This window comes from Sylvia atricapilla, chromosome 1 (assembly GCF_009819655.1).
Source record: "Sylvia atricapilla isolate bSylAtr1 chromosome 1, bSylAtr1.pri, whole genome shotgun sequence".
Classification (NCBI taxonomy): domain Eukaryota; kingdom Metazoa; phylum Chordata; class Aves; order Passeriformes; family Sylviidae; genus Sylvia; species Sylvia atricapilla.
This window is the reverse complement of record NC_089140.1, coordinates 13,065,458-13,093,182: the sequence shown is the minus strand read 5'-3', so window position 1 is coordinate 13,093,182 and position 27,725 is coordinate 13,065,458. Positions and strand designations below refer to the sequence as shown.

At 38.7% G+C, this 27,725-nt stretch overlaps 1 protein-coding gene and 1 long non-coding RNA gene across 3 annotated transcripts in view; one reads left to right on the top strand and one right to left on the bottom strand.

Annotated features, from left to right (window-relative positions):
• The window catches only part of LOC136358914 (uncharacterized), a 161,609-nt gene that overhangs the window by 57,040 nt on the left and 76,844 nt on the right, over positions 1-27,725 (bottom strand). The window lies entirely within an intron of this gene.
• CCNY (cyclin Y) overlaps positions 1-27,725 on the top strand; it is a 118,679-nt gene that overhangs the window by 86,686 nt on the left and 4,268 nt on the right. For both annotated transcript variants that reach the window (XM_066315056.1, XM_066315065.1), the window contains 6 exons: positions 1,491-1,591; positions 4,498-4,533; positions 8,591-8,648; positions 8,754-8,873; positions 19,761-19,927; positions 23,263-23,425. In XM_066315056.1, coding sequence (XP_066171153.1) covers positions 1,491-1,591; positions 4,498-4,533; positions 8,591-8,648; positions 8,754-8,873; positions 19,761-19,927; positions 23,263-23,425 — 645 coding nt within the window. The remainder of the gene's footprint in view (positions 1-1,490; positions 1,592-4,497; positions 4,534-8,590; positions 8,649-8,753; positions 8,874-19,760; positions 19,928-23,262; positions 23,426-27,725) is intronic.

The window sequence follows — 27,725 nt, the reverse complement described above, 5'->3', positions numbered from 1 at the left end:
ACCTTTTCACTTCCAAGAAAAGCAGTTCAGGCAAAAATTTAATTTGTTGAGTGAAGGACCTTGGTAGAATTTGTTGGTAAGCTTTCAGATAATTTGAACATAATGTTTCTACAATTGGGGCAGCTTCAGAAAACGTTGGGGTTTTTTTTCAACTAACAGGAGACTTTGTGTGTTTTTTCACTCATAGCTGTGAAATACAGAAAGATGACTTAGATGTGTGTAGGTTTTACCAGGAGTCTGTCTGTCTGTAATAGTGAATGCTGTTAAGGATTCAGCTGCCTATGGAAAGTGGAGCACTGGTGAGCTGATGGGTGCTGGCACACGTAATAAAATCTGTTTTGGAAATTGGGCAGGGGAAGATGTACTGAGGTAGGAGTCACAGGACTGCATCCTGGATACCCAGTTGCTCTGAGCTGGTAGATACCTGTGCATTCTGCTGATGGTATTGGCATTGGTCTCTCCACTGAAATGCTGGAAACAACATTAATTGTAAGGTGAATTAAAATTTCCATTTGATATGCCAGCTGAATTTTAAATCTATTCTGTTGTGAGTTAAATGTGTAATTTGACTGATCATCACTTTCCTGACATAGGTTCTTGGTCAAGTTATTTGCTAGTGTAGATGGAATAACAAAGATAGAATCAATGAGAATTAAGGACTGCGAGAACTATTAGCTGATGTGATTGAAACTGTTCTCTTTAGCCTGGTGGAGTGCTGGCTACTCTAAACAGCTGATGGAGAAGCTCTCTCAGAAAAAAATATTTAGAAATAAATAGTGTTCTCAAATGCCAGGTTTTTTTCTGAATTTTCTGATGTTTTTCTGTGGGAAAAAAAAAGTGCAGAAAAATGACTGAAATATATTGAAAACCTTTTCTATTAAGAGACAATTCTTTTTATTTGCTTATACTCTTCTGTCCTTCAATCAGTTTTCTTCCTTTCTGATATCAATTGATTATTGATAAATTACTTTTTCTGAATTCTCCTTATTAATTTAATAGTTCTACTATAAAGACCTCTTTTCCCTACTTCATTCTGCTAGGAGCTTTTTTGAGGGTTTTAATTTTTTATTTTCCTGCAAGCAAGGTTTTATATCTGTTGCTAAAATGCTCTTCATTGCTAACACAATTTCTTTTTCACTCTTCCATTTACTCTTTTGGAATGAGGACAGAAATATAGGTCTTATTCATCTTTGCTTTCCAAGTGTATGTATGTATTTGAGTCAGCCTGCAGAAAAATTTTTGCATGGTTTTGGGGAAGGAGGAATGCAAGGGATTTGGGACTTGAAAGCATTAGCAAGTCTCAGGCAGGGATTTTTGTGACTTTTGCTCTGTTAATTATTTCTGAACTTTCTGAACTGCTTCCAAACGTGGTTGCATTACTGTGTGCGTCATGAGAGACAGAAATTTGTCTTTTTTAAATTCTTACATCTCCCTCAAAAAATGCTTTGGTATTACATAATTGCTATTGTTCTTTTGCATGTTTTTCATAGCATCCTCCTGGGCAGTTGAGAAGGAAGTACAGTTCCTGCTCCACTATTTTCCTGGATGACAGCACGGTCAGTCAACCAAACCTCAAGTATACCATCAAATGGTGGGTTTTAAAATTTATTTCTTTTTGATAGCATTTATATTTTCTGTGTGTTTTTATGTATACATATTTCTGAACCATTACTAAGCAAACTTCAAAGATTTTAGTTTTTGAATTAATAAATTTACTTAATCAGTCATGGTCCAGAGTTACTGGGTGATGTCTTAGATGAGCATTTTAAGTTTCACTGGTGCCTTTTTACTTTTGGAGAGAAATGAAATTGGGATTTGTAGAGTATTGTTCTTTACATTTTGTACAGTAAGGGGAGAATAGGGACCAAATGCTCAGGCATTTAAGGCTCTTTGTTAATGGTTGCTGATAGTCTCTCTTGAGCTGCCTGTAGGTTGGTTACCTTGGTGTATGCAAATACAAAAAATTATTAAGACAGTATCTCTGCTGCAGAGGTGGTTACATGAGAGACAAGTCTATTCAGACTAACACATCTGAAGGAGTTTGTAATGTTGGTCATTAAGACAGTCCTTAATTTTTCTGTTGAAGAAAAAGAGGGGAGGGGAGAGAGGTTTTGTAGTTAAACTGATACCTGATTCCTTGTCAGCTCTTTCTACCTGGATTATAGTCTTGTTTTTCTTCAGATTTCTGTCACTAGTAACTTAAAAATAGTTCTGATTAGCACTTGAAAAAGGTTTTGTGTTTCTGAGGTTTTTTTTCCTCCTCAAATTTCATACTCTTCTGCTCTAAAATCCTTTGTATGCAGAGTAAGTGCAGCCTTTTGGGTGGGTCTTGGTTCTCTTTTTGCATCAGAACTGCTACAACTTCACACAGAATGACACAGAAGGGTGAGATGGTGTTGGGGAGAAGGGTGGTGTGTTTGGGAGAGACTTGGGGGCATGGTGGAGGGCAGACTTGTGGGGAGCAGAAGAGCTGGTTCTGGGCTCGGGTGGGAGTCGTGCAGGGCTGGGGCCAGGCTGCCGGCGTGGGAAGGGCTGGAAGCTGCAAAGGCTTGAAAAGGGACTACAGAGGATGAGAAACTGAACTCTGGCACACAGAGTCTCTACATCTTCTGTCTGGCTGCACATTTAGCAGGTCGAGGAGATTGTAGGATTATTGTTTTTGTAGTACAATTTCATTTCTTTCCCCTTTTTGGAGTCTCTGCAGGAAAATGACAATTGCACGTGGGTAAATCTAAGAGGGAGGCATTGTGCTCAGCTCATTTATCTCTTCTGGGTCATGTTATGCACTGATGTGTTTAAAATATTACTGTATCCAGTGCAGCATCTGCAGCAGGGAGGCTGGGGTAGGGTGATGGAAAGCTCATTTCTGCACTCTTAGTGCCAGCTGAACCAGCATATGAAAGATAGAATGAGACTTGGAAGAGCTTCTCTATTACAGCCCTAAGAGACTTTCAGATTCTGATATGGATTTCTAAATAGTAAATATTTTCTTAAACTTAATTTGACATTTTGTTTCAAAGGCAACCATATGGACACCAAGCAGAACTGTGCACATAGATTCTTGCTTTCATCAAGTGAACTGGAGCTTCAAGTGTGTTCCTAGAGGCATAATTTAAAATTAAATTTTAGGAATAATTCATTTTGTGAATAGCTTTCTGTCATATCAAATTCATTCATAAATGTGGGTTTTTCTTGTGTTCAGTAACAACTGTGTCCTCTAAATGTCCATGGTACACACTATCTCTTGATTCCTTAAATATGTGTCTGTAGGAAAAAGATTTAAAAAGCGTTTATGATCTAAGAACTTCTAATGCAGCCAGGTAAAAGATCATAAAAAATTAGTAAAATATAATTACTTTTAATGGAGAAAAATATTTTCTACTGTATGGGTGTTCAAGAAAAACCCCAATCAAACCTGAAATAATTTAAAGTTCTACTAAAGTTTAAGCTCAGACATATTATTTTCCTGCAGTATCTCAGTTTTCATGTTAAAATTCTGGAATAAAATCAGAGAGCAACCAAATGACTCTTAAAAGGTCTTTCAGGGAAATGGAAAGGGAGGAATTTTGGATCAGTATAAGACATAAGCATCTTACAGTGATGATGAAACAAACAGTCTACAAAGAATTCCCTCCTTCATCCTCTTTCCCCTTTAGCTTAGATTGGTTTTATGCTGCTGCAGAAAGTAGGGAGAGTGCTGGCTTGGCTTTGTTCTTCATTAAAAATGTGTCATGAGTAAAACACGAGCTGGGAGTTGGAAATTGTAGGATAATCATAAGAATCTATATTTTAATTTTGTTCCATCTCAAGTGTGAATGAGATCCGTTAGTTGTGTATGTAATCAAAATCTTAACTTTCAGTGAATATAAGGACACTTTTGTCTGTGTGCAGAATATAAATGGGGTGCTTTGGTGTGTGGTGGAGAGTAGGGGAAATGCATAATGCAGTAAGTTATTCAGGGAGTTGTCTTTCCTGAGTTAAAATAAGTAACTAGATGCCATAAAACTGTAGGAGTGTGGTATTTAAGTGTGCTGTGTGAGCAGCTACATAAAGACAGACACATGCAATGGATTTAAATACACAATCATAAGCCAATGGTGATTAAAACATTTCGTGTTAACCTGGCAGCAAAACTAAAGACAATGTCCAATGCCTGTGGTGTTTTGTCTTCCCCCTTGGAAGTCAGTAAGGGTTTAATAATTGAGTTTAGTGGAGTAGGGCTTTAAATGGAAAGTATGTGCAACTTGATATGTGAAATACGAAGATTATTGTAAAGTACTTAATTACTAGTAAAAAGGATGTAGTTGGAGTGTACAAAACAGTTATAAAGTTGTCTGTTTACAGCAGTTTGCTGTATCTAATAACGAACAAAAGAAAATAGGCTGTTGACCATATACTGTTTGTCATGCTTTGTGCTCGGTTTTAAATTTGCATGTAATATGACAGAAAATATGATATGGCAGTCATGAGATATTAACTCTGTGTTTTTCTTTACAGTGTAGCTCTTGCAATATATTACCACATCAAAAACAGGTATGTGAATAATGGAATCTTGTACTGAAAATGTCTTTTATTGGAACAAGTGAACTGCGCAAACCCTAAAAATTCATGCTCAATTTCTTTCAAAATGTTTTTGAGTAGTGGTGTTCTTAAGTCTCACACTAGCAATAAGAAACACACACATTATATATATATGTTTTTTTTTTTACATAGAAATTTTAAATTGGAATATTAAGTACCATAAAAAATGGAAGTGCAGCTCAACATTGAAAAGCTCTGATGATTCAGTGTTTGGTTTTATATGCATTGGGCACTTCTGCATTGTTGCATATGTTGCAATTACATGTTTAAAAAGTCTGAATAGTTTATTTCAGTTTTGTATTTTTAGCTGCACCTTTGTAAAGTTAACTGGGCGTGTCAGTGATTAGTTAGGATTTTGAAATTAAACCCATGGAATTATACGGTAAGAATGATACTGTGAGCAATTGTAATTCATGATGCCTCAGTGTCACTGTTTGGGACACGAAAGGACGAAGCAGGCAGCAGGAAGACAAGCAGGAAAGCTCTTTACTTTATTTTTTCTGACTCCATATATATACAATTTTACAAGCAGACCCAGATTTGCTACACAGGTAGCCACCTCTTCAACTTTGTTGGTGAACATCACCATCAATCAACTTTCTCCTCTCAGGGGAGAAATATGTAAACAATAGATAATTTCCAAAAATATTCATAGTTTATTTGAAGCTGCATAAGAACAAATGCAAACAGTGAAAAGCAGGCAAACTTGAGGCAACATCTCAGAAACAGAGCAGGTCCAGGTTTATCTCTCCTGGTGTATGTTTTAGATCTCTGCTCAGTCAAGTTGATTGAAATTGAATAAAAAAATAGGTTCTCTAAAAAGTAACTTGGCACATACATGAGTTTTCTTCATGTTGAATTGTGCCTTTGTATCTTAAATTCCCTGTCCTCATGATACATCACAGTATCTTAAAATAATATTTCCTGACATTTCTAAGGAGAGGTTGTATAAATAATTTAAGTGACTTTTGTGCCCATGGTTTTTCAATTAGCCTTTTCAGAGGACTTGGCTTAGATCTTGATTTATCAAGCCACTTAGACATTTTTTCTTCTGGACTGTAAGAAGTCCAACTAGAACAAAAGGAATTACTCATGAGTTTAAAGTTCAGCTGGTACGTCATTCAGGACCATGGTTCAGGTCACTGCAACCCATCACACTTCTTGAAACAAGGCTGACATCTCAAGAGAAACCTTTAAATGTGCACAAGGGCAGAAAGGCTTAGGGCTTGATTCCTGCTGAAAGCTCTTAAAAGACTTTCCAAAACATCAGTGGGCCTTGGACTGAAACATGGCAATATATAAAGCACAAGTTGGAGTGAAATCTTCTCTTGAACTTTTAATCTCATTTACGAGGAAACTAGACATGCGTGGTCATGCTTGGATTACTTGTTTATCCATCTGTGGTTCCTTTTCCCCCCTTTTTTCCATGATCCCTGGATTTAGTTTGGTTAACTAGTCAATTTTTGCTATGCTTGACTAAATAGTAGAGATCTCAAAGACAATCAGACTCCAGAGTTTTGTGGAAATAAATTATTAAGTGCTGTGCTAAGCACGATGGCAGGTGAGTAAAAGGATTGAGAGAATTTGGCACATCAGAGGCTACAAAGGGTACGAAACCTCAGTAAGAGCTCACGAGTGAGCAGGAAGAATCCAGAGCCACAGTATGCCAGGGTTGCTTTATGCTGATTCCATGGAGCTGATCCCTGGCTGCAGTAAATTGTTCCCATTCGTGGGCTTGCAGAGCCTGATGCAAATTTGACCTACAGCTGGTAGACAGAGACCAAAGAGTATAAAGTAAAGAGTACTGTGTCAGCATCTTGGAAACAGATACATTCTGACACTTACTTTCTTGGGAAAGTTGCTGTCTGTCCTTTCACTTTTGGGATGGAGAGGTGATTTATTCAGGAAACTGGTTGCTGCTGCTTTCCCTGGAATGTGTCTGGGCTGGAGAAGTGCTGTGCCTGCACTTGGGACACGCAGTCCCAGGGGTCGTGCTGGAGCCAGGCTCACGTGTGCCAACGAGCAGCTCTGAAATGAGGGATGTGAAACAACTGTTCACTCTTGGGTCGTCTCTGATTTGGGAATGGAGGGACAATGTGATAACAGCACTCAGTTGTGCTTGCTGCTGAAACAGCAAGAGCAAAACGTATGTTCTGTTTCCTGCTATTATAGCTGAAAAGGAAGTTGTTGATGTATGTGGGAGATTCTGGTTCATTATGGGGGATGGGGGGTATGAAACCACTGTGACTCTTTGACTCAAGGTTCATTTTGACAGAAAATGAGTCAAGCATCTGCTTTTCCTGAGAAGAATTCTTTTTAGACAGTAGTTGGTCCTGTTCTCCTGCATAGGAGACTTAAACCAAAATTACTTCCTAGTATTTCAAACGCTCACCAATCTAATTTTTTTAGAAGGTGTACATGAAATGTAGTTTTCCTTCACATACTTCTCACATTTCATTTGATTGTAACATTCTTCCCTTTCCTAGTGTCTCCTATCGTGGTTATACTGATCAGTCTTATTCATCTTTTATTGTCTTAGCTCCACTAAAAAGAGCTACACCCATCTTGTTTTTGAAGGAATGCATAAGCATTGGGGAATTCGCTGAAGAAATAAAATAAACCCCAGCAAACTAACCATAAAGAATGCTTGGATGATTGGTAGATGGTCATTTTTGAAAGAGTACAGTGTGAATTTTAGTGAAGACAAAATCCTCAAGTTTTTTTTTTAAATAGATTTTTGAGACCAGTCAGGTGTGAGTTCATAGCATACAGCAGCTACAACCTGAAGAAATAAGATAGGAAATTAGTTCCATTTGCATTGTGAAGTGACATAGTTTACTGTAGCACACCAATCATTTTGGGGTGACTATTTCTGCATTAAGATACTGTTTTTTAAATAGGGGTAAAAGAGTCTGGCCTCGAATCCTTGCTGATAGGTTTTTACTAATTACCTCAATCACCCCAGTCCAGGGTTTGTTGGTTGGTTGGTTTTTTGGTAATAACAATGTGTTTGTTTTAATTTAGATGCTGGTTTTTTCTATTGAAAATGTGTTTATTTCCAGTGCTAGCCTCCATTTTAGTAGAAAAAATGGCACCTTCAGATGTTAAATGCATTTTGCAGATGTGAGTCCACTGTAAAACTTGTGGTTTGCATGCTCTGAGAGACACGTGCTGCTGACTAAAGATAGAAAATATCAGCGGTTTGTTTCTTAAGAACTGTATGGTCAGAGTACCAGGGATGCCAAAAATAAAGATGGGGTTGTAATAAGTCACATGGATGCATCTGTCCAGAAAGTGCCAGTTCTAGTACAATTACACTTCTTGCTTTTGTGTTTGTTAGTGTCCTTGCCAAAGTTACATACAGCAAAAATCTTATATTGCATTGTGGATGTTAGGCTTGTGAAGTTGCATCTGATATTGAGCTACAGGGATTTCAGAGAAATATCTAATAAAACCAGTGAATAGGAGTATTATTTTGTCTGAATCTTTTTTTGAATGTGCTTCTTTTGGCTTCCAGAAAACATTAGTACAATAGGTTTTTCAAATAAGTTAGAGGTGAAGTGTGTATGTATTAACTGAAAGAGTATTGTAAAAATAGCATTGCATATTAGTAAGCATTTACAATGTTGGTAATAAAGGTGGAAGAGGAGTTGGGAGATTGTAGGGGTGGACATGATTAAGTTAAAAAAAGGAGAAAAAAAGAGTAAGCTGGGCTGATTTTGTCAAGTTTGTAGTAGTACTTCTTAAGCCTCACAGTAAAGTGCAGAACAGTTTTGTATCTTGGGCACTGAAAGCTGAGTGTTTTAGCATGCTCTGTAATATGAATTTCATATTAAATGAGGACCTTATGGCAGAGTAGGTCCAACCTCTATTTGAAAATCACATTTCATCAGTTTCTAAGCGCCCTCCAGCATGGGGAGTGTTGGAGTTTTAATGGTGCACTTGTGTCTATGAGAGTTGTGCTGTTGTGTTCAGATAATGACAGTACTTTGGTTTTAATACTTTTTAGGGACACAGACGGAAGAATGCTCTTAGATATTTTTGATGAAAACCTTCATCCCCTTTCGGTAAGTTCATCTGCCTCTCCTTCCCTTTCATGTGAACTGTCTTTTTTTTTTTTCTGTCTGCTTCGTTTTGTTTCAGTCACCTATTTGGAAGTATTTCTTCCTTAGAAATCCGAAGTGCCACCAGACTATGACAAACATGACCCGGAGCAGAAACAGATTTACCGCTTTGTCCGGACGTTGTTCAGTGCTGCTCAACTGACTGCTGAATGTGCCATTGTCACCCTGGTGAGTGGCTGAGGGATGACATCAGCCATCTGACAGACACAGTTCTGTTCTCAGAAGTTGTGTTTGTGTGATTTAATAGATGTAGGTGCTGCCAGGGAATTTTTCTCACTACGGAGACAGAGGAAATTTCTTGCTGGGAAGAGATGCCACTGTTCATTTTCATGGGTAGAGTAAGTGAGGAAGAAGAGATCAGGAAACATGTGACACAAAACCTGGGGTCCTGCCTTCATGGAGTGAGAGTGTTACTGCCACCAAGGTGACTCATAGAAAATGTAAGTGGCATAGGTGGTCTGAACATGAGGGAATGTTGAAAGAAGAAAGGCTTCAGCTTCCAGGAGGTTTGCTGTGTCTCACTGTAGCTCCCAGGAGAGACTTGGGAACAGCTGTAGGTGATTTGATAGCACTAATAAGAATTGATGGGCACGTAAAGGATTCACTGAGTGACTGGGACATGTTGGCTCTCTTCTACTTCCCCTCTACTTGTCATGGGATTGAACAATTGTCTGAAGTTTAGCTACTTAAAAATAGCACAACACAAAAGGTTCAGATTTTCAGCTGGTGTGGATCAACATAGCAATGTGGATTAAAAGAGCTAAAGTGATCTCCACCAGCTGAGAATTTCTTAATTTTTTTGAAATTTATATCCTCCCAATTCTGACAGCTCTCTTCAGCCTTCAGTCACAATTTTGGCCATGTTCTTTACTCAGAGATTTTAAGATAACAAAATGGTTTTTTGCCACTACAACATGAGGTTTCATAACAGCTTAGTGATGCATTTTAGATGGAAGGAGGGGAAATTGGAGAAGGTGAATTTTGAAGCCCAGACCTACTCATTTCCTGTCAATTTATTTCCCTTGGCTTCTAAGATTTGTTGGCAAGCTTTTCTCCTTCAGATGGTCAGAATGAATTGCACTAGCCAGTAAAGAACAGGAATACAAGAGAAATTGGGCAAGAAACACCTTACAGTGCGCCACCCTTCCATTTTGTAGTTTTACTCTACCTAGTTGCTTGACACAGCCAGTATTTGTTTTCTGAAATGACATTTTGCCTGTTTCTTTTACATAATTGTACTAAGTGCTTATCCTTCTTCCTTTTCTTCCTAAGTGTTTTCTGCTAGAGACAAGATAAATTGTGTGAATCAGTATGTTCTTCTGTAATTTAATTGACCCACTGTCAAATACCTTGTTGTATTTATCTGTTATTCAGTATTAAGTTATTTGATCAATGAGGGTACTGCTTAGTAGAAAACTTTTCCTTTTTTCTTTTTTTTAGTAGCATTACCTTTCTGTTGCTGCAATACATGGGAAGTTCTTTCCCACAAGTCTTCTATAACTACTTGCCTCTTCTGGTTCTTGGGTGGTTTCCTTGCAAGTAGATCTTTCGATGTGATCTCCAATGAAGTATAAATGTTTTTAGTTAATTTGTTATATTGCAGAAGCAGTTTCCATAGTTGTTTGTGCTTAAAGACTTAGGTGACTTGTTTTTTTTTCTTTTTAGCCAGTACAATGGTAACAGGAAAATGTATTATAGCCTAGTTCCCAGAGCAGCAATGCAGATATTTATGGCTAGATTTGGTGCAGGTGATCATGTTTGCCATTCTGCTGTTCTTGCCTGTGTTGTCAGGATAATAGCACCTGCCTGATCCCTCTTTCCAGAAACCTTCAGAGTTTATACATAGTGTCTTACAAGTGTGAAATTCTGTTGCTGATGCTCTGTTTCCTCTGTACTTCTAGATCCCATTTCTTTCTGTGTTTGTGTCATCAGGAGGGGCCCCAGACACAGATTGTGTTGTTTTTGAAATACTCATATGTGGAAATCAATCTGTGAAAAAGCAATCGACCCTTTCCCCCTTCCCACACTCCTGAAATCTTAATAATGTTGATACTACTGTTCCTGAACCTTGCAAGTGCTCTCAGTTTTGCTATCCTGTCTGGAGCAGGAGAGATCAGCATTCCCTGCTGGAGCTTGTGTTTTGCCATAGTCTGGCTGTCCATCAGAGAGCAATCTGATAGCCCTGTCTGCCACTCGTTCCTCCTGGGAGGGTTGCCAGAAGACAAGAAGTGTGGGGGATCAAGAGACATTCTGAACAAGATGCTACAGTTTTCTCTTTCTTTCACTCACTCTAATTATTTTTAAACAGTTCTAAGCACCCGTTTTTACTGCCCACATTATGAATGTGGTCCGAAGTGTGTGGTTGAATGCACCCACTGTTTGTCTTGGTACGTGCATTAACCAGGTAAAAGCAGCAGTAACAATTAGTTCTACAGCAGTTGGTGTTCAGCACGGGAGCTGAGTAAATGTGAAACCCCAGACTCTGAGATAAGCTGTTCTGCAGCAAAAAGCCAGCATTGTGTGGCTTCAAGCACTTAATTAAAATATTTCAATTAAAGCTTCCACTATTACAGCAAAACCATTTATAATTAAACAAAAAATTTAATTTTCACATAGCCTCTAGAGCTGCCAAGAGATTTCCCATACTGATAGGTGGAAAATTAAAATCTCAGGTTGAAACAATTAAATACTAATTGACATTATTTATTTTTAAAACAATGCCATAAGAATAAAATTAGTTTTAAGAATTATTTTGCCAATTTAAAGCTTGTGACTTTAAAGTGGTTTTAACCCCAGTGAACAGCATAACTGTATTCTGTGACCTGACTTCCTGAAAAATGTCTCTCTTGTCCCAGAGTATTCCCACCTTTGGTAAAACTAAGGCTGCTTGTCTCCTCTTTAGCATCTCCTCCAGACTAGAGGTAGGAAGTTGTACTTGTGTTAATCTACTGATTGGATGGCAAACAAAAAAATGTGAACAGGAGTGTTACCCATACGAACAGGAAAACAATACCGTGTTTGCGTGTCAGGAGAATTAAATATTTATGCTTTGTTCTTTTGTTCTGTGAAAACAATCCTATGAACTAGACCTGAAGAGCAGGTCCAAGTTTTCTGCTTTGCCTTGGCACAACGTTGTGAGTTTTTTGCAAATAGGCAAAATGAAGGCTCTTTCAATATACTTCTGTGTCCGTAGTGGTTTGAGAGAGGACATGTTTTGCATTTGCAAATATGCTGGGTCTGTATGCTGTAGACAGATCAGATACAGTGATATGTAAATGCATACAGTGCACGAGCTGAATTATTCTGAGAACTTCAGAGGAGCATGTTTTTGGAATCCCTTACAGAGTTCATACTGTGACTGAGGGGATTTGATATTAGCGAATTGGAAATTTGAAGTATGTAAGAATAAATTCTCCTTATGAAAAATAGGGATTTAATTAATCCAGCCAGATGTTCCTGAGTTCTTATTGTATTGTTTGGTCATGTTTTCAGTAACTAGGTAAAGAGAGAATACTGCTGAGTCGTATTGTGAAAATTACTGTATTTGCAGAGAGTTTTGCTTCGTTTTCTTTGTATTTGGAGGAATGGAGAAAGTTGTGGGTTTTTATTGGTTTCCTTTCACTAGGATATTTTTGCTTTTGAATGCTGATAAAGCACTTTATTTCAAAAGTATATTTCAGTTGATCTATAAAAAATCTGATACTTGTTTAAAAGGAAAGGAAAACACAAAAGGGTGTCCAGAGTCCGTAGGGACACTTGATCTGCAGAAGTCCTTTTCTGCTGGCCCAGTGTAACCTCCAACCCTTATGCAGCTGATGGAAGATGCAGGATTCCCTGAAGACCTTGGAGTGCAATCCAGAGCAGTGCTTGTGACCATGAGGCCATGAGAGTGGCTGGGTGTGAGCAAGGCCAGGCAGTGCAGCCAGGCTCTGTCCTGTGTAAGGAACCCACGAGGAGAGTTGTGTGTATCCACTATTGTTGGTGTCCACCTTTGTCCTGGTCTTCAGGCATTCCTGGGGAGGTGCCAAAGCCCAGCACTTGGCTGCATCAGAGGAAGGTCTCCAAGGTGTAGAGAGGAGGTCCCTCGACTTGTGCTGACAATCCTGAGCCCCTTGGCAGCTGGACATGGCTCAGATACACTCTGGAGGAGGCCAGGAGGAGCCTGTGCTCTGGGAACTGGTGGGATAAAGAGATTCTGGTCCCTGGGTTTAGGACTGTTACCTTCTGACTGCGGTGTAATTACAACACATGAGGGATTATCAGTTAACACTTACACATCTACTTAGTCAATCCTTGCCTTAGAGTTGCACTTAATGAAAAAAGAACAATGAAGGTGGGGATGGAGTGGGAATTCTTTTTAAATTGCAATAGAAGAGAATGTTCAGAGAGTGTGTATCTGCTGATGCCTCTTGGGCTTCTGTGTGGGCAAAGAATGAGTACTGATCCCAGTTTTAGACTGGAAAGTCAATGTTTCCTAACAGTTGGAGAGCATTTAACATGGATTATAGGTATTTGCCATAAAATGAGTAAATTAGGGGGCAAACCTGGAGATGTGTGATTTTCATCTCAGTTTCATTCGTGCTTTCTATAAATATCTGTAATGTACTTTGCAGTTGTTCACCTTTTTTCATAGTTCTGTGACTACTTTTGTTAGTTCTTCTCACCGTTTGGTCTCAGAAATAAAAATTGGATGAATTTGCAAGGACCAGAACTATGTCCTTTTCCACCAAATGGGTGGCACCAGACCTTTGTAGAACATTTTAAATGCCCAGCTGGGCAATTGCAAGCCATGGTTATTTCTGGAGAGTCGTGGTAGGGAACTGGCTGATTGCTTAGAACAGAGCATATGGCAGTTTAGTGATTGGATTAGAGCCGTGATTTGGCTGTGTGAGACCCGCTACCAATTATAATCTTCTCCATAAAGATATCATTTCAATTTCAAGGCATTGTGACACACTGAAGTTTTCTCATTAGAGAGAGATGACTCTGTATTTCTCCATAATATGTTGGGATGGAAATATCTTTGTTAGTTACTCTGTGCTCCTGCAATTTACAGTGTGAGTTACCTGATGAGGGAGGAAATGAGGTATTTGCAAATAAAGGTTAATTTGTAGATTCTCAATTATAGTAATTAGAATAGAAAAGCCACTGTCTCCTTTCTGTCAGTGTAAATCAAGTGAGAAATTATTAAAGCCACTAGAGTTTTATTGGTAAAATAGAGATAGAATTTGACATAAAGCCATATAAAATCACATGGGAGAAGTTAATGTTTTGCTCTTGCTGCTGCCTCAAAATTCAGAATTACTCCAGTCATGTCAGTGACATTCCTCAGTGCTTGCCCATTGCTTGAGTGTGCTGAGACTCCCAGTCAGTTCCTTGGGGGCAGCACACAACTCCTGACCTCTTAGTGTGGTGCTACAGGAAATTCTAGGACTGCGTACAAATATAATTGCATAATAATTTTGGTTGGAAGGGACTTCCAGGGGTCATGTCTGGTTTGGTCTTTTCTCAAAGCACAGCCAGGCAGATCAGGGCCAGAGCAGTTGAGTTCTGAGTTTCTCTGAAGATGAAAATTTCATAACCTCCACAGAAAACCTTCTCCATTGCTTTAGGGAAGCCTAAAAAAAGAACTACTGTGTTGTTAGTGCTTAGACCACAACTCCAATGTGATAAGAGATATCAGAGTATTGGAAGTTAATGTTGAACAGCTTCAAAATGAAGTAACAAATAGAAGCAAAACTTCTGTGAGAACCCCATAGTTTTTTTTAAAAATATGAGTGCTTTTTCTGATTGTGAAAAACTGAAATTAAATTATTTGACACTTTCATATCTGGTATATATCCTTCTGGAGATGGGAAATAACAGAAAGAAATCTTCTCCAGTATTTTAATTTTCTTTCTATTTGAATGTATTATGTAATGTCCAAAGTCTGCTATAATATCCTCTTAGATCGGAAACATGAGATGCTGTTTCACACTAATTAAAACTGAACTCTTCAGTGCTATCTTTAGTTTAGAGTTTCTTCAAACGATTTATGTTCTGTTGATTGGGATGTTGTGTAACCACCACTCTCCTCTCCAGGATCATGGGGAGCCTGACATCTTAGATAACTGGGACAGCACAGGATACTGTGCTTAGTTACTAATAAACACTTGGGAAGAGCAGGATGGATTCACCCATCTGCAAGTAACCACCCTGGGGGTGGTTAAAGCTCGGCAGTGGCTGGAGCAGCACTGCTGGGCCTTGGTTGCTGTTGCTGATCCTTATAGTTTGTGCCATGTTGCAGTTCTGTGTTTGGATTAAAAAAGCCCCCCAGGACTAGTGGTTATAATGGATGGCCTAATGCTATTTAGCATGCTACTGCAAGTCCAGGTCCTGGGTGTCTAGATCAGAGGCATCCAAAGTAGGTCAGCCTGGAGTTGTTTCAGGTCTGGCAGATTTAAGAGCTGGAGATACGTGCTGAAACAAATCGGTTCTGTACTTCTGCTGGACCTGAAATGGCTTTGGAAGCCATTTAACTACATTCCTGTGGTGCAACATCTAAGCTAATGAACCTCTGCGGAGTTCATTGAACTTCCAGCCAATTTGGGATTATCTATACCCATGGAGTGGTAATTTTATTCAATTAGTAGAAGTAAAGTCTCTTTCATTCAGATAAATTAATTTTTAACAGGGGAAAATCACCAAATTGGTTTCATTTATGATTAAGTAATAAATTGCTGATATCCCAAGTATAAAGGTCAGTCATTGTGAAATCTTGGTGTTAGTCTGTGGGAAGAGATGGAAAATAATAATGCAATATTGCTCCTTTGAAATCTTAACTCTGTGCGCTGTGTTTCTGACCTGTGCTTAGTTACTAAAATATCTCCAATGAAGTGCGGCTGTTGTCCATCAAAGCTTGTTAGACAGTCACAGAAAATCATGTGGTTCATTCCCAAATGCAGAACTGTAGACTAATAATGGAGGTGCTAGACTCTGAGGTATTGAGTTTGTAAATAAAAATGTATTGACAGACCAATGGCCATTGGCATTTTCCTAATCAGGATTGTATTTTCATTTCAGCTAGGATTTGACTTATGGTACAAATGAGTTTTGACTATTGTAGTGTTGCTGTTACTAACACTGAGTTGTATTTGTTCTTTGCAAGCTGGAAGGAATTCAGAAGAATGTCTTGTTTGACTGAAACCACTGAAAGTTTTTGCTCATGTCACATCAGCAACTTTAATTGATATAAGTAGTCTTGTTATTATTCTGTAAAAGATATCTATGCATACATTCATAGAACTAAGTGAGCAATGGTAAATGTGATGAAGATGGCTCTTGGATGCTGGTTGGGCAGAACTAGTTGTTAAATTAAGGCTGAAAAAAATATGAGTCTTTCAGGAATTCAGCTTTTGAATGTTTGATAGAGAAGTACTGAAGAATTCCGCCTCAAAAGCTTACTTTCAGGCACTGCAAAGGGTGAAGCAAATTGGAAAAAAGCAGCAATGGTGCAACAGCTTCAGTTTGTTTTAAGCTTAATTCCATTTTTGACCCTGGATACAGCTGTTAAAAGATGGTGGAGGCAAATAATATTTTTACCTCTAGACACTTAAAGCTCTTTATTTCTAGTTCCATAAAGGAACGCCTGACAAAATAATCAAGAAGAGAGAGTTCTTAGACTTATGTTTAAAAAAAAAAGAAAGAAAATATTGTTTCTCATGTTCTTTCTTCTGCATTTTTTGTCTTTTGCCATGTAAGGCAATTTATTCCAGCATTCTGGGATGCAAATAGTAATATTCCTATCTATTGTGACCTTTTAAAATTCAGCTTTATTATATTACTTTATAGCAGCTAGTTCTAAAGAAGATGTAGAAAGTGTTTTGCTTTTGAAAATTAGGCCAGTGAAATTCATTACAAGAGACAAATACACAGAACCACGTAATAAATTCAAAATCCCAGTCTGTTTGATACAAACCCCATATTTAAGAAAATGACCCTTGTGTTTAAGACAATGTGTAGACATAATTGCATACAAATGGTATTTCCATATCTCACGTTTGCCATTACAGGGCCAACATTTTCAGTGATTTTTTTTTAATGAGGTGAAGCATGCCTCCCTGTGTGTGTGGGAAGATGCACTGGCTTTTGCCAGCAGAAGCAGGTGGTGTTCTCCCACCAGCCATGAGTTTGTTTGGGATGAGTAGCGTAGTGATTAACCACCCCACCAGCCTTCCTCTTCAAGCAGGCTGGAAGCCACCTGGCCTTTCTCCAAAAGTCTCTCCTGATTCAGCACATCTTCACAGCAGCCAGAAGCACCCCCTGCAGTAGTGGGTGCATGGCAGGCTCTACCTGTCCAACTCTGATGTCCCATCATGGGACATCATGGGCTGGTACTGTGTCCCACTAGGGCATTATATATTGAAATGCTCTGAAATGAAACCAGCTCCATTTATCAGAAATAATGAACTTTGGCACATTTACACTGGAGACAGCTCAGTTGGCTCTGTGTGTGGTGCTGTTATGAGGTTGCTCTAGTTTCCAGCCTAAATTTCCCAATCTACAGTCAGTGGGTTCTCTCTGGGAGAGAGAGACAGGGAGAGCTAGAAGAAAGGCTGTGTGTGTCGCTGGGTGAGCTTGATTAAAAGTTGAAGACCTACGCTAATGTCTCCCAAATATACCCTGATGATGTCACAAATCCTAGAGTACAGTGAGTTCTCACTGTCTGAGGACCTTTTTAAACTTCTACAAATGTTTGCTGCAAGTAGTCTTGTTCTTTTTCTGTCTTCTCTTTCTTGAACATATACTTAAAACCCAAGGCTGAGTAAAGGAGGCCACAGTAAGTGAACAAAATAAAACGCTCATTTAAGGCATGTTCAAGAATGGAGTTGAAAGCTACACTAAGTGCCTTTCTCATGGAGAGCTGTTTATCATCCTTACTTTTACAGAAGCATGATAAAGAGCCTTGTTCCAGCAAACAGTGTATGTGGAGTCAAGCCCAAGTTATCACCAAGGAAGCACGAGTGATTTTTCACAACCCTTAACATGCTATTGGAAGATGCATCAATATGCTTATGAAGTAGGTGTAGGAATAGAGTCTTATCAAACTCCTATTTAATTTTTAATTCTGATTTCTCAAGTACGTGCTGGTGGGAAAATAGTGACAAGTTTATGCTGCCTTTTTACTGAGCTGTAATTTCATCTGCTGTGCACATGGGCCTTGACAGGCTTGAGAGGCTGGCCTGTGCAGCACTCATGAAGTTCAACAAGGCCAACTGAAAGGTCTTGCATGTGGGTCAGGGCAATACCAAGCACAAAATACAGGCTAAGCAGGATGACTTGAGAGCAGCCCTGCCAGGAACAACTTGGAGGGTCTGGCTGGGGAGGAGCTGGACATGGCCTGGCAGTGTATTCTGGCAGCCCAGACAGCCAAACGTGTCCTGGGCAGCAGGTGGAGGGAGTCTGTCCCTCTGCTCTGTTCACCTGAGTGCTGCATCCAGCTTTGAGGTCTCTGACATAAGAAGTCCATAGGTCAGCTGGAGCAAGTGCAGAGCAGGGTGATGAAGCTGATCAGAGGGTTGGAACACCTCTCCCATGATAGGCTGAGAGATTTGGGGCTGTGCAGCCTGGAGAAAAGAAGGCTCAGGGAATGCCTTTCAGCAGCCTTCTAGCACTTAAAGAAGGCTTACAGGAAATCTGGAGAGGAACACTTTATGACTTTTTAATGATAGGACAAGGGCTATAAATGGTTTTAACCTGAAAGAGGTTAGATTACATGTTAGGAAGAATTCTTTACTGTGAAGCTGGTGAGACACTGGAACAGGTTGCCCAGAGAAGTGGATGCCCTATCCCTGGAAGTGTTCAAGGCCAGGCTGGATGGGAGCAATCTGTCTAGTGAAAGATTTTCCTGCCCATGATAGGAGGGTTGAAACTAAATGGCTTTTAAAGGTCCTTCCAAGCCAAACTATTCCATGATTCTATGTCTTTCCTTGCAATATAATTGTTACCCATTTACATTTTCTTCTCTAAGTGCCTTTGAATTTCAGCCCCCGCAAAATCCTTATGTAGTTGTTTTTCTTTTCTCTTTCTAAGCCAGAGCTGTACATTGGAAAGGATATATTTTCTGATTTTTATATGCTTTATGTATCTATAAATGTGGAGTATTCATTCTAAGTCTTCTAAAACTGGATGTGAAAAGCTGAGATTTAGAAGGTTTGCATTAACAATAGAGAGTCAAACTCTGCACTGATGTGAAGCAAATTAAGTTCATCTGCTAATTTGAGTGGCATAATATTGCAGCTTCCATATGCTCTCTGCTTATGAACCTCCCAGTATTAGTGTATTGCTTTAAAGAAGTTTTTTGCTTCCCAGGGATGACTCCAGGGAATGCTGTATTTCATTATTTGAGGAACAGTTTTGCTTGCAAAGTTGACAAATTGCCTTTTGCAGTATAGAGTGTAAGGAGCTTGTTTACACAGGCTGTCTGCAAAGCAAAAGACAGCATTTTGCACAGAGCCCCCAGGTAGTGCAGACACCAGGGAGATCCATGTGCCACCTTCTTTCTGAGCTTTGTGTTTCTGCAGTCTCACAAGATCAGATTTTGTACATCAAAGTCTTTTCAGAATGATCCGCTAAATAAAAAGTCAAACTTCCATCTTCGGTAATGGGCTTGACACATAATTTGGAATTTTGTGCTTAAATAACAGTTTGCCTTCCTTAAGAAGGAAAAAAAAATAAACTGTTATATTTTGTTTTACAGTATTATAAGATAATGTTAAAGTTTAGGATGGCAGGCAGGAGGAAATCACAGCTAAAGAAGAAACAGTGTATTTAGGAGTCTGATGTCTGACCTCTTGAAATGTGTAATAGGATCAGAAGACAAAGGCCAACTAAAGTGGATTTATCACATCCAGTTTTAAGCCTGGCATTAACATGTGTATTTGAAATGACAACTTTTATAATAAAAGAATCTTCTCGAAAGCAGATTACTGTTTTACAGTTGCTAGAATGGGAGTAGTTTTCATTTCTACCTAATAGCAAAATCAATCAAGTCTTGATTTTGATGCATTTCCACAGGTATATCTTGAAAGACTCTTAACTTATGCAGAGATAGATATTTGTCCAGCAAACTGGAAGCGAATAGTCCTGGGGGCAATTCTACTGGCATCTAAAGTTTGGGACGACCAGGCAGTGTGGAACGTGGATTACTGCCAGATCCTGAAGGATATCACTGTTGAAGACATGTGAGTGCAGTTTGTTTATCTTTGTCAAAGAATGCCAAGATCTGTGTCTGTGAGAGTGACGGGAAGTTCTTTCATAAATTATATGAAGTTGGTATATTTGTGTTGTATCTAAACATGGTGAATGCTGAGAGATGGCATGAGGTCAGCTTGACAGCTGCTTATATAGAAGACACGAATTATTTTTGTTTTCTGGTTGAAGTGTATGTTACAACTGGATGATATTCGTGCACAATAATGAAAACAGATCTACAGAATATTTAAATGTGTGGTTTGATAAAAATCCCCACATCCAGTAAGCCTGCATGTATTTGCTTCAGCATAATTTACTATCACATTTACTATTACAATTGCTATGCTAATTCTCCATTGCAGATGTAGATGGACAGGTAAGGCAGAAAAGGAACTTATCTTTATAACCTTTAGATGATCACCCAGTTATTTATTGCCATTATTTAAAATGTATGCTTTTGGGTTTTGACTTTTTTCCCCCCGGTATCCTGCTGAATTAGTTTCCAAAATATTAAAAATCTGGACAGAATGAGGTTTCCAAAATGAAAGAGAGAGATAAGGTGGACAAAAACCAAAATCAGGCCCTTCACATTTCTGTGTGCCATATTATTCCTTGCTATAATTTGCTAATGGTTCCTTAACTGATTTTGTGGAATCTAAGTGATTTTGTAAAGTTACTTTTCCCCTTGATCCTTTTCTCATGCTTTTTGAGTATTCAGTAGCAGTAAGGGTCTCCCTCCATTCACTTCTCCTCCAAGGCAAATCTGTGTGCTTTTAAAGTGTTCCTGAAGCTGAGACATGAGCTGAAGTGCTGAACAGCTTGAAGCAGAGTCACAGGTTTGACTGTGCTGTATGACAGTATTAATCAAGAATGATTATAAATGTGAGGTTTGAAATTGCTAATTCTCAGGGCTTTTCTTGAATGTGATGTGAAAGGAAACAAAAAAAGAGGTTATTGTTTCTGACAAACAGATGTGATGGTGCTACTGTTAGAAGCTGCACTTAAGCTATATAACACCAATACTCACGTGGCAGAGCTGTGCTAACATCAGCCCCTTTCTGCACTGCACATTCCCCAAGTCAAACTGTGATGAGTCCTTGTCCTCAAGGTTTTTCTCTTCTTACCCTTTCCTTAAGAGATTTTAGGGTTCTCACAGACTGTAAACCCAGAAGCCTCTGAGGAGTCTGAGCTCTCTATATGTACTTGGAGATCTAGTTCAATGGGCTTTGAATGTAGGGCTCCATGTGAATCCTCCAGCAAAGATTCTGGTGCTTATATTCTTGATGTCAGTTTTTCCAAATTTTGTTTTCCTCTTATCTGCAACGTGGCAGTTTTTTTTTCCTTCTTCTTTTTAGTTAGCTGGTTAGTTAGTTAGTTAGTACAGTTATGATGATTTTGAAGTGTCTGGCTCTCAGCAAGACAGGGCCTTTCATTTTATTAGTAAGGCAGAAGGAGAGCTCTAGGTCAAAATCTTCAATTTGCATAAGTGTATCTTGCAAAACATCAAGCAGAACCTTTGAGGGTTTTGTAAGTCAGCATCAGTGCAGTGAAGTGTGCCTAAAAGTGAGCAGAGAGCTTGGGAGGAACTGAAGTGCAGTGGGTACCTGTAGTGATGTGTGTGGCATTACACTGAATTTCTGAGGAGTGGGCCAGGAAAACCCATGATGGAGCAGTCTGAGGGAGGAGTATGGGGTAAACAGGGTATGGTGGTTAGTCAGATTACATAAATTCAGTGAGAGATATTTGCATGGTTTTGTCCTTTCTGATCTGTAGCTAATATACCGATCCAACTTCAAAGTCTGGGAGGTAAGGGATAATAAGACTCTGAGGCTGTGTATTTGAGATTTTTGAGGGTGCTTTTCAAAAGGGGTACAGCCAGTGTCTTCTGCCACTAAATAGGCTTTATATTATCAGTTAACATAGAACTTTAGGCTTAGCTTGCAGAATGTACAATCTTGGCAGTATAAAAAGACATGTAAAGGTAATATTTTCTTTCTATTTATAGGCATCTTAAGGTGTAACTTTTTTACTTGGATTTTTAAGTTGGGATCTTCAACAATGTGAATTAAAGTCAAAGACTCCATATCCAGTTTTTAGTTAGTCTTTTAGTATTAATTAGTATTTATCATTATGTAAACATAGAATTTTGGCATAGAGTGTGAGGATAAGAAAGGACAATGATTATGATGTAAGGATTATATAAGGGTAAAAAGTGTGGAGAAAAATAATTCAGCATTGAAAAACTACTATACCAGTACTTTTTATCTTCAGATCCTTTCTCTTCTATTGCAAACTGTGCAACTTCTGTTTCATATTCCTTGCACACTTGCACAGCAGTGAGAATGTAACTTAAAGACAGTGTAATCATCAGTCAGTGCCTGCTGGTAGCATAGCAGTGCAGTCACTAGGCTCTTCAGCAAACATTGATAGCTTTCACCACGCATTTATTTTTTTATTTCTCATATCTTGAAATCACTGTTTTGGATGTATCATATGTCCCTGCATAAGTATTAAGTAGGATATGCGATTACTGTGCAATTTATGAAAATTTCCAGTCCTTAATTTTGTTATTTGGCTTATTTCTCAATGTACTTTTTAATGTATTGATACAGGGAATAATGTATTTGCGTACCAAAGTTTTACGTGGTGGGAACAGAGCTCAAACAGGAGCTCTGTTCCTATCAGGTATTTTGACAAACATGGTTTTGGTTTAGATGCTCGACACGTGATCACCACTGTCAATTTTGGTTGCACATCTAAGGGAAAATTTGCTTTATTCTGTTCATAAAGAGGGTATGATGAAAAATTCACGTTTCCCATGACTAATTCTAAATGATTGATTATGAAGAGCTGCAGGGAGTGAATAAGTTCTTCAGTAATTTATGTGTTAGGGTAATTTTCAGCGTTTATGAGAGGAACCTGACAATTTTAGGGCAGGTGTGTGTGTGTGTTGTGGCATAGCTGTGTGTGCAGACCCACCTAGTGGAGGTAAAGCAGAAACTACGAGTTGTTTTTTTTCCTGCTAGATTTTCTTTCCAAAATTGTGTTAGCTAAACTGATAAAGGTGCCCTTTCACTAACAAAACTTTGTGTCTGGATTTGATTGGCATTGCAGTAGCAGCTGCAAGGTGCAGCATGTCTCATATTCCTCACTGGTGTGAGTACACTGATAGAACTTGGTAGAGAAGGTCAAACCTTAGGCTGGGATAATTGCATCTGCCAAGGATAAAAAATGAACTTGGTTTATGCCATTTGCAATTTAAAGTAAAATTACATTCAGAATGCACAGTTTGAAATACGTTTCCATGTTTGTCTTCTTTCCACAGGAATGAGCTAGAACGCCAGTTTCTTGAGCTGTTACAGTTCAATATCAATGTTCCCTCCAGTGTTTATGCCAAGTATTATTTTGATTTGCGTTCCCTGGCAGAAGCGAATAACCTGAGTTTTCCCTTGGAGCCCCTCAGCAGGGACAGGGCATGTAAACTTGAGGTAAGACTCCTTTTAGATTCCTCAGTGTTAAATCTGTAGGGGGGATTGGGAATTTCTGTGCTGTTTCTCCCTTCTCCCATCTCTTCTCAGATACTCCCATGAGATATTAGAATATCATGAGCTTGATTCTTGTAATGGTTTTGTTTATGCTTTGAATATTCATGGCTGTGGGGACAGCTTTTTCACCCAGTTTGCCTCATACCTTACCTTGCTTTCCATTTCTTTAAAGTTGCAGTTGTCTGTATTGGCCTTGTGGAAGTACCCACAAGTTTTATAATTACTGTATTCACAGTCTAGTGTTGTTCATTCATTTGGTTTCTTAAAACTGATTATCCACCTTAAATGGCAGAATATTAACAAGTGTTGTAGAAAATAGCTATTTCATGTTCTTTTGCTGCAAGTGCTCAGTTTCATGTGGATCTGAGTTTGTTAGCTCCCATGGTGTTTTTCTCAGTAAAGGGAGAACAGAAATGAGCACATGCCTTCAGTGAATAGGTCACAAATGCTTATGGAATGTGGATATACCATATGCCAGAAGCACTGTTGAATGGTCTGGACCTGTGAATGCCACAGACACAGGAGGAATTTAAATTATCAGCTAATTGTGAGGCCTTGGCAAGACTGCAATGTATTTTTCCTAAATTTTTCGGAAATGTTTTTCAAATATGGACACTATTGCACTGGGTGTGCATTTTGTTACTAATTTTGAAAATCTTCATTAGATGCTGGCTGCTTTTAACAGCACCCATCTTTAATTACATAACATTATTGCGCTGGAGGTTGTTTGCCTGTGGGTTAGACTGAGCTTTGCATGTTCTGAAATTCCTAGTGCTCCTGTAGAACAGGCAGGCAGTTCTGTGCAGGTGTTTGTGGGAGGGAAATGCTGTGTGGGAAGGTTAATTGACTTGTTTGTGACTCTAATGGGAACTTAATGTGGTGGAGAAAGAATCAAGGCAAATTTCACTAAAGTTGTATTTCCCATTTTTTCTAAATATTCTTCCTAAATTTCACAGGTAGTTCCAATAAGAATGTCATTCTCTGTATGGAGTGTGATCTAAATTTGCATCAGATTTTGTTTCTATTAAAGAGATTATTAAAAAAAATCCATTTGGATTATAATCTTACTTGAAAAGAGATGCTTTACTGAGTTATGGGAGTCTTGGTAATAAGTGCTATTACGTATATCAAATATAAGTGAATAACTTTTTGATTAAGTCCACAGTTTCTTAAAACTGTCAGTCTATATCATACACAATGTGTAACAGTAGGTTACAAATATAACAATGATCTCTCCTAAAACCTTAGAAGAAAAGAAAAATGGGAAATGACTGTAAATAGCGAGAGAATACTGGTAAATCTTCTGTACTAGCTAAAGAGAAGGCATACTTAAAAAGAACTAATGGGATTTTTTTTTCAGCAAATCTGTATTATTTAAAATTTCCCCATTGGGCGTGCTTTGAGCTGCCAGCAGAAGTTGGTTGTAAATAACCTTGCTAGCCAGAGGATGACTTCAGGGTAGAGGAGGAGCATCTACTGTGAAACCAGCTTGGTCTGCCACCTCCTTGCCTCTGTGTTCTGTGGCCAGAAGGAAGGGAACTGCCTTGTTCCCTGGCAGTACGTGGTTGTCATTAGTGTGCCCTTGAAACTACTTGACAGCATAATTTATAGCCCAGTTCCCTGAGCACAGTTAAGCATTTAGCTTGCCAAGAGTCATCAAAATGCATTTACAGCACTTCTGTAGTCTCTCGTGTGCTGTTCAGACCAGAGTTCTCTGTTTTAGAACAGTTGCCTGGATTGTCAAGTGGAGTAGATGTAGTACCACATAGGCTGTGATATTTTTGATACCGAGAGAAATGCTGCAGTCTGTGATGAAAGACAACAGCCTCACAGCAAATGTATTCATGCAGTGGAAGGATTTGCCTTGTGTGATAAACTAAAAAGACCTTGCTCAGTCCTAAGATTAAAGCAACTTACTGACATTTGAGATCACAAAAGGTGTTGCATAGAAAAATGGCTATATTATAAGATATTTTTGCTACTTTAGTATTTTAAAGCTTTATATATATATATATATATATATATATCTAAAGCAGAAACATGAGATCTGACATGGCAGAATCTGCATTGCGATTTCTGCAAACATCATGTAGTTGACAAACCCATGATAATAAAAAAAAAACAAACCCCACTGTAAAAAGACCAAGGACAAGGCTAGCAAGCAAAGTACCACATCAAAAGGAAATGCTGGGCAAGATCCATTAGCTTAGAGGTGTTAGGAGAGATTGCAGTACTTGTTAAAAATTACATCACTTTCTCAAGCATCTGAAGTGGATGTTTTCTCTTACTTAATGTTCTTACAATTGACACTTAAAAAGCCGATTTGTTTTTTAAATGACAAAATGAAAGGGTTTTTTTTTCTCCCTTTAGTTGTCTGTGGCCTAAGGTGTCCTGGATTTCTTATACCATTCCATCTATTAGCCAGAAACCATTTTTATGACCCCTCTTGTTTTTTTTTTCTCCTGTTTTATGGAATCAGGCAAGTTAAAAATGGCAAATAAACTTTCATTAGATCATCCAGTCTGTCCACCTGCCAATGCTGTTTGTTCCAAACAGCACATGTTATAGTGTGTTTTGTTCTTCCTTTTAATTATGTCAAATGTCAAGGCTTCCTTTGCTTTTCCTGAGAACTGTTTTCTAATATGGGGGAATTTTTTCTGCCAAGAAGGTTGTTGGGTGTCCAGCCATAATCCACCATTTCGTAATTTCCTACTCACGCACCTGGTTTTTCTCCATGTACTGAGCTAAATATGAGTCAGATTCTCCTCTTTGGGTTAAGTAGACAAAACATGTCTGTCCTGTTGCTGCTTGTGATCTTAGCACTGTGCTTGTTTCAGGGTTAGATTTTCTAAGAGCATTCATTAGTGCACTCCCAATTCAACTGACTGTATGTTGGCTGAGATATTTATTGTTAGGATGGTACTTGAGCACATACTTCAAACCCTTTGAAATATGTGCTGTTTCCTTGACCCTGAAGAGATAGTCCCATAGATCAAACAGACAAAACCAGGAGAAAATATATAAGTTACAAGCAGAGAAGTGTCTTTATATCTCTTCAGCTTTCCAGTGTCACAGTGACTTGATTGCAATTCTGTGTGTTTTGTATGTTCAGAACCCTCAAAGCCAGGAAGAAAATGAAGAGCAAAACAGTGCACAACTCACCTTTTTAGGTTTTGGGGGTAACCAATTGTGCTTTTTTTCATGCTTTATAAATTAAGGAGAACCACCTGCTGTTTGTTCCTGCTAAGTTTCCTCTGGTTTGTGAGGTTTTGGAGGGTGTGCAGCACTCACAGTCTGTGCCTTTGTGCATTCCTGGTAGTGAGCCCATAACCAGCCGTGCTGCTTTCCTGCCCTTTCCACGAATGTGCATGCAGCCAAAATTTGTACTGCTGTTTCTACTATTACTACTGCTGCTACTGCCATTCTCCAGCCTTCTTCCTCCTTACTTGTCCTCCAGTGATGGAATCTCTAGGAGAGTCATCTAACTCAGCAGAGGAACTGACTTTAGTTCTGTATGCATGGATATAATGTAAGAATATCTGTGTGTGTATTCTAGCTGAATACACACATTACAGCTGAGTCCGACAGAATTTCATTTGATGGGTTAGTGTTGCTGGTTTTTAAGAATGTTTTGATTTGACATGGGAAATGGTCCCTTGCAACTGTCAAAAATTGGTTTCTTTTTCTAACAGTAAAAGCAACAGAATTATCAGATGATAGAAAGGTGATTATAGCTATTTTTATTTATTTTAACTGAAGGACAATAATAAATATTTACAATTTTCTGTTTTTGTCTTGTTTCCCCATATGTTATACTAAAGTTGGCTAACTACCTTGCCAAGTATGCTCCAAATGTCAATTTTATAACTTGCAAATGAAGAGGCATCTTTAGATACAGAGCTGCTTTAAAAGGCAGTGTGTTTCTTATCCATATGATTCATCAGCATAGCCTAAAGATGCCAAATATTAAGTGCCACTTCCAAGCAACATTTCATTTTGTCTGACCAAGTGCCAGAACAGAAATTTCCGTGTGTCACACAGGCAATTTTGAAGTGATTACCTTCTCTGACTGTTTGATGCCTAAGGTAATAATAGCCTGATTTGGCAGCTGAAGGAAGCTGAGCTCCACCTCAAGTACACCCCTTTGTCATGCCTTGCATTGGCACATTATTTCATGGATAAACATTTTTAACCTACTGAATTTTAAATCTGATTTAATTGCATAAACTCTCTTAGTCCATCA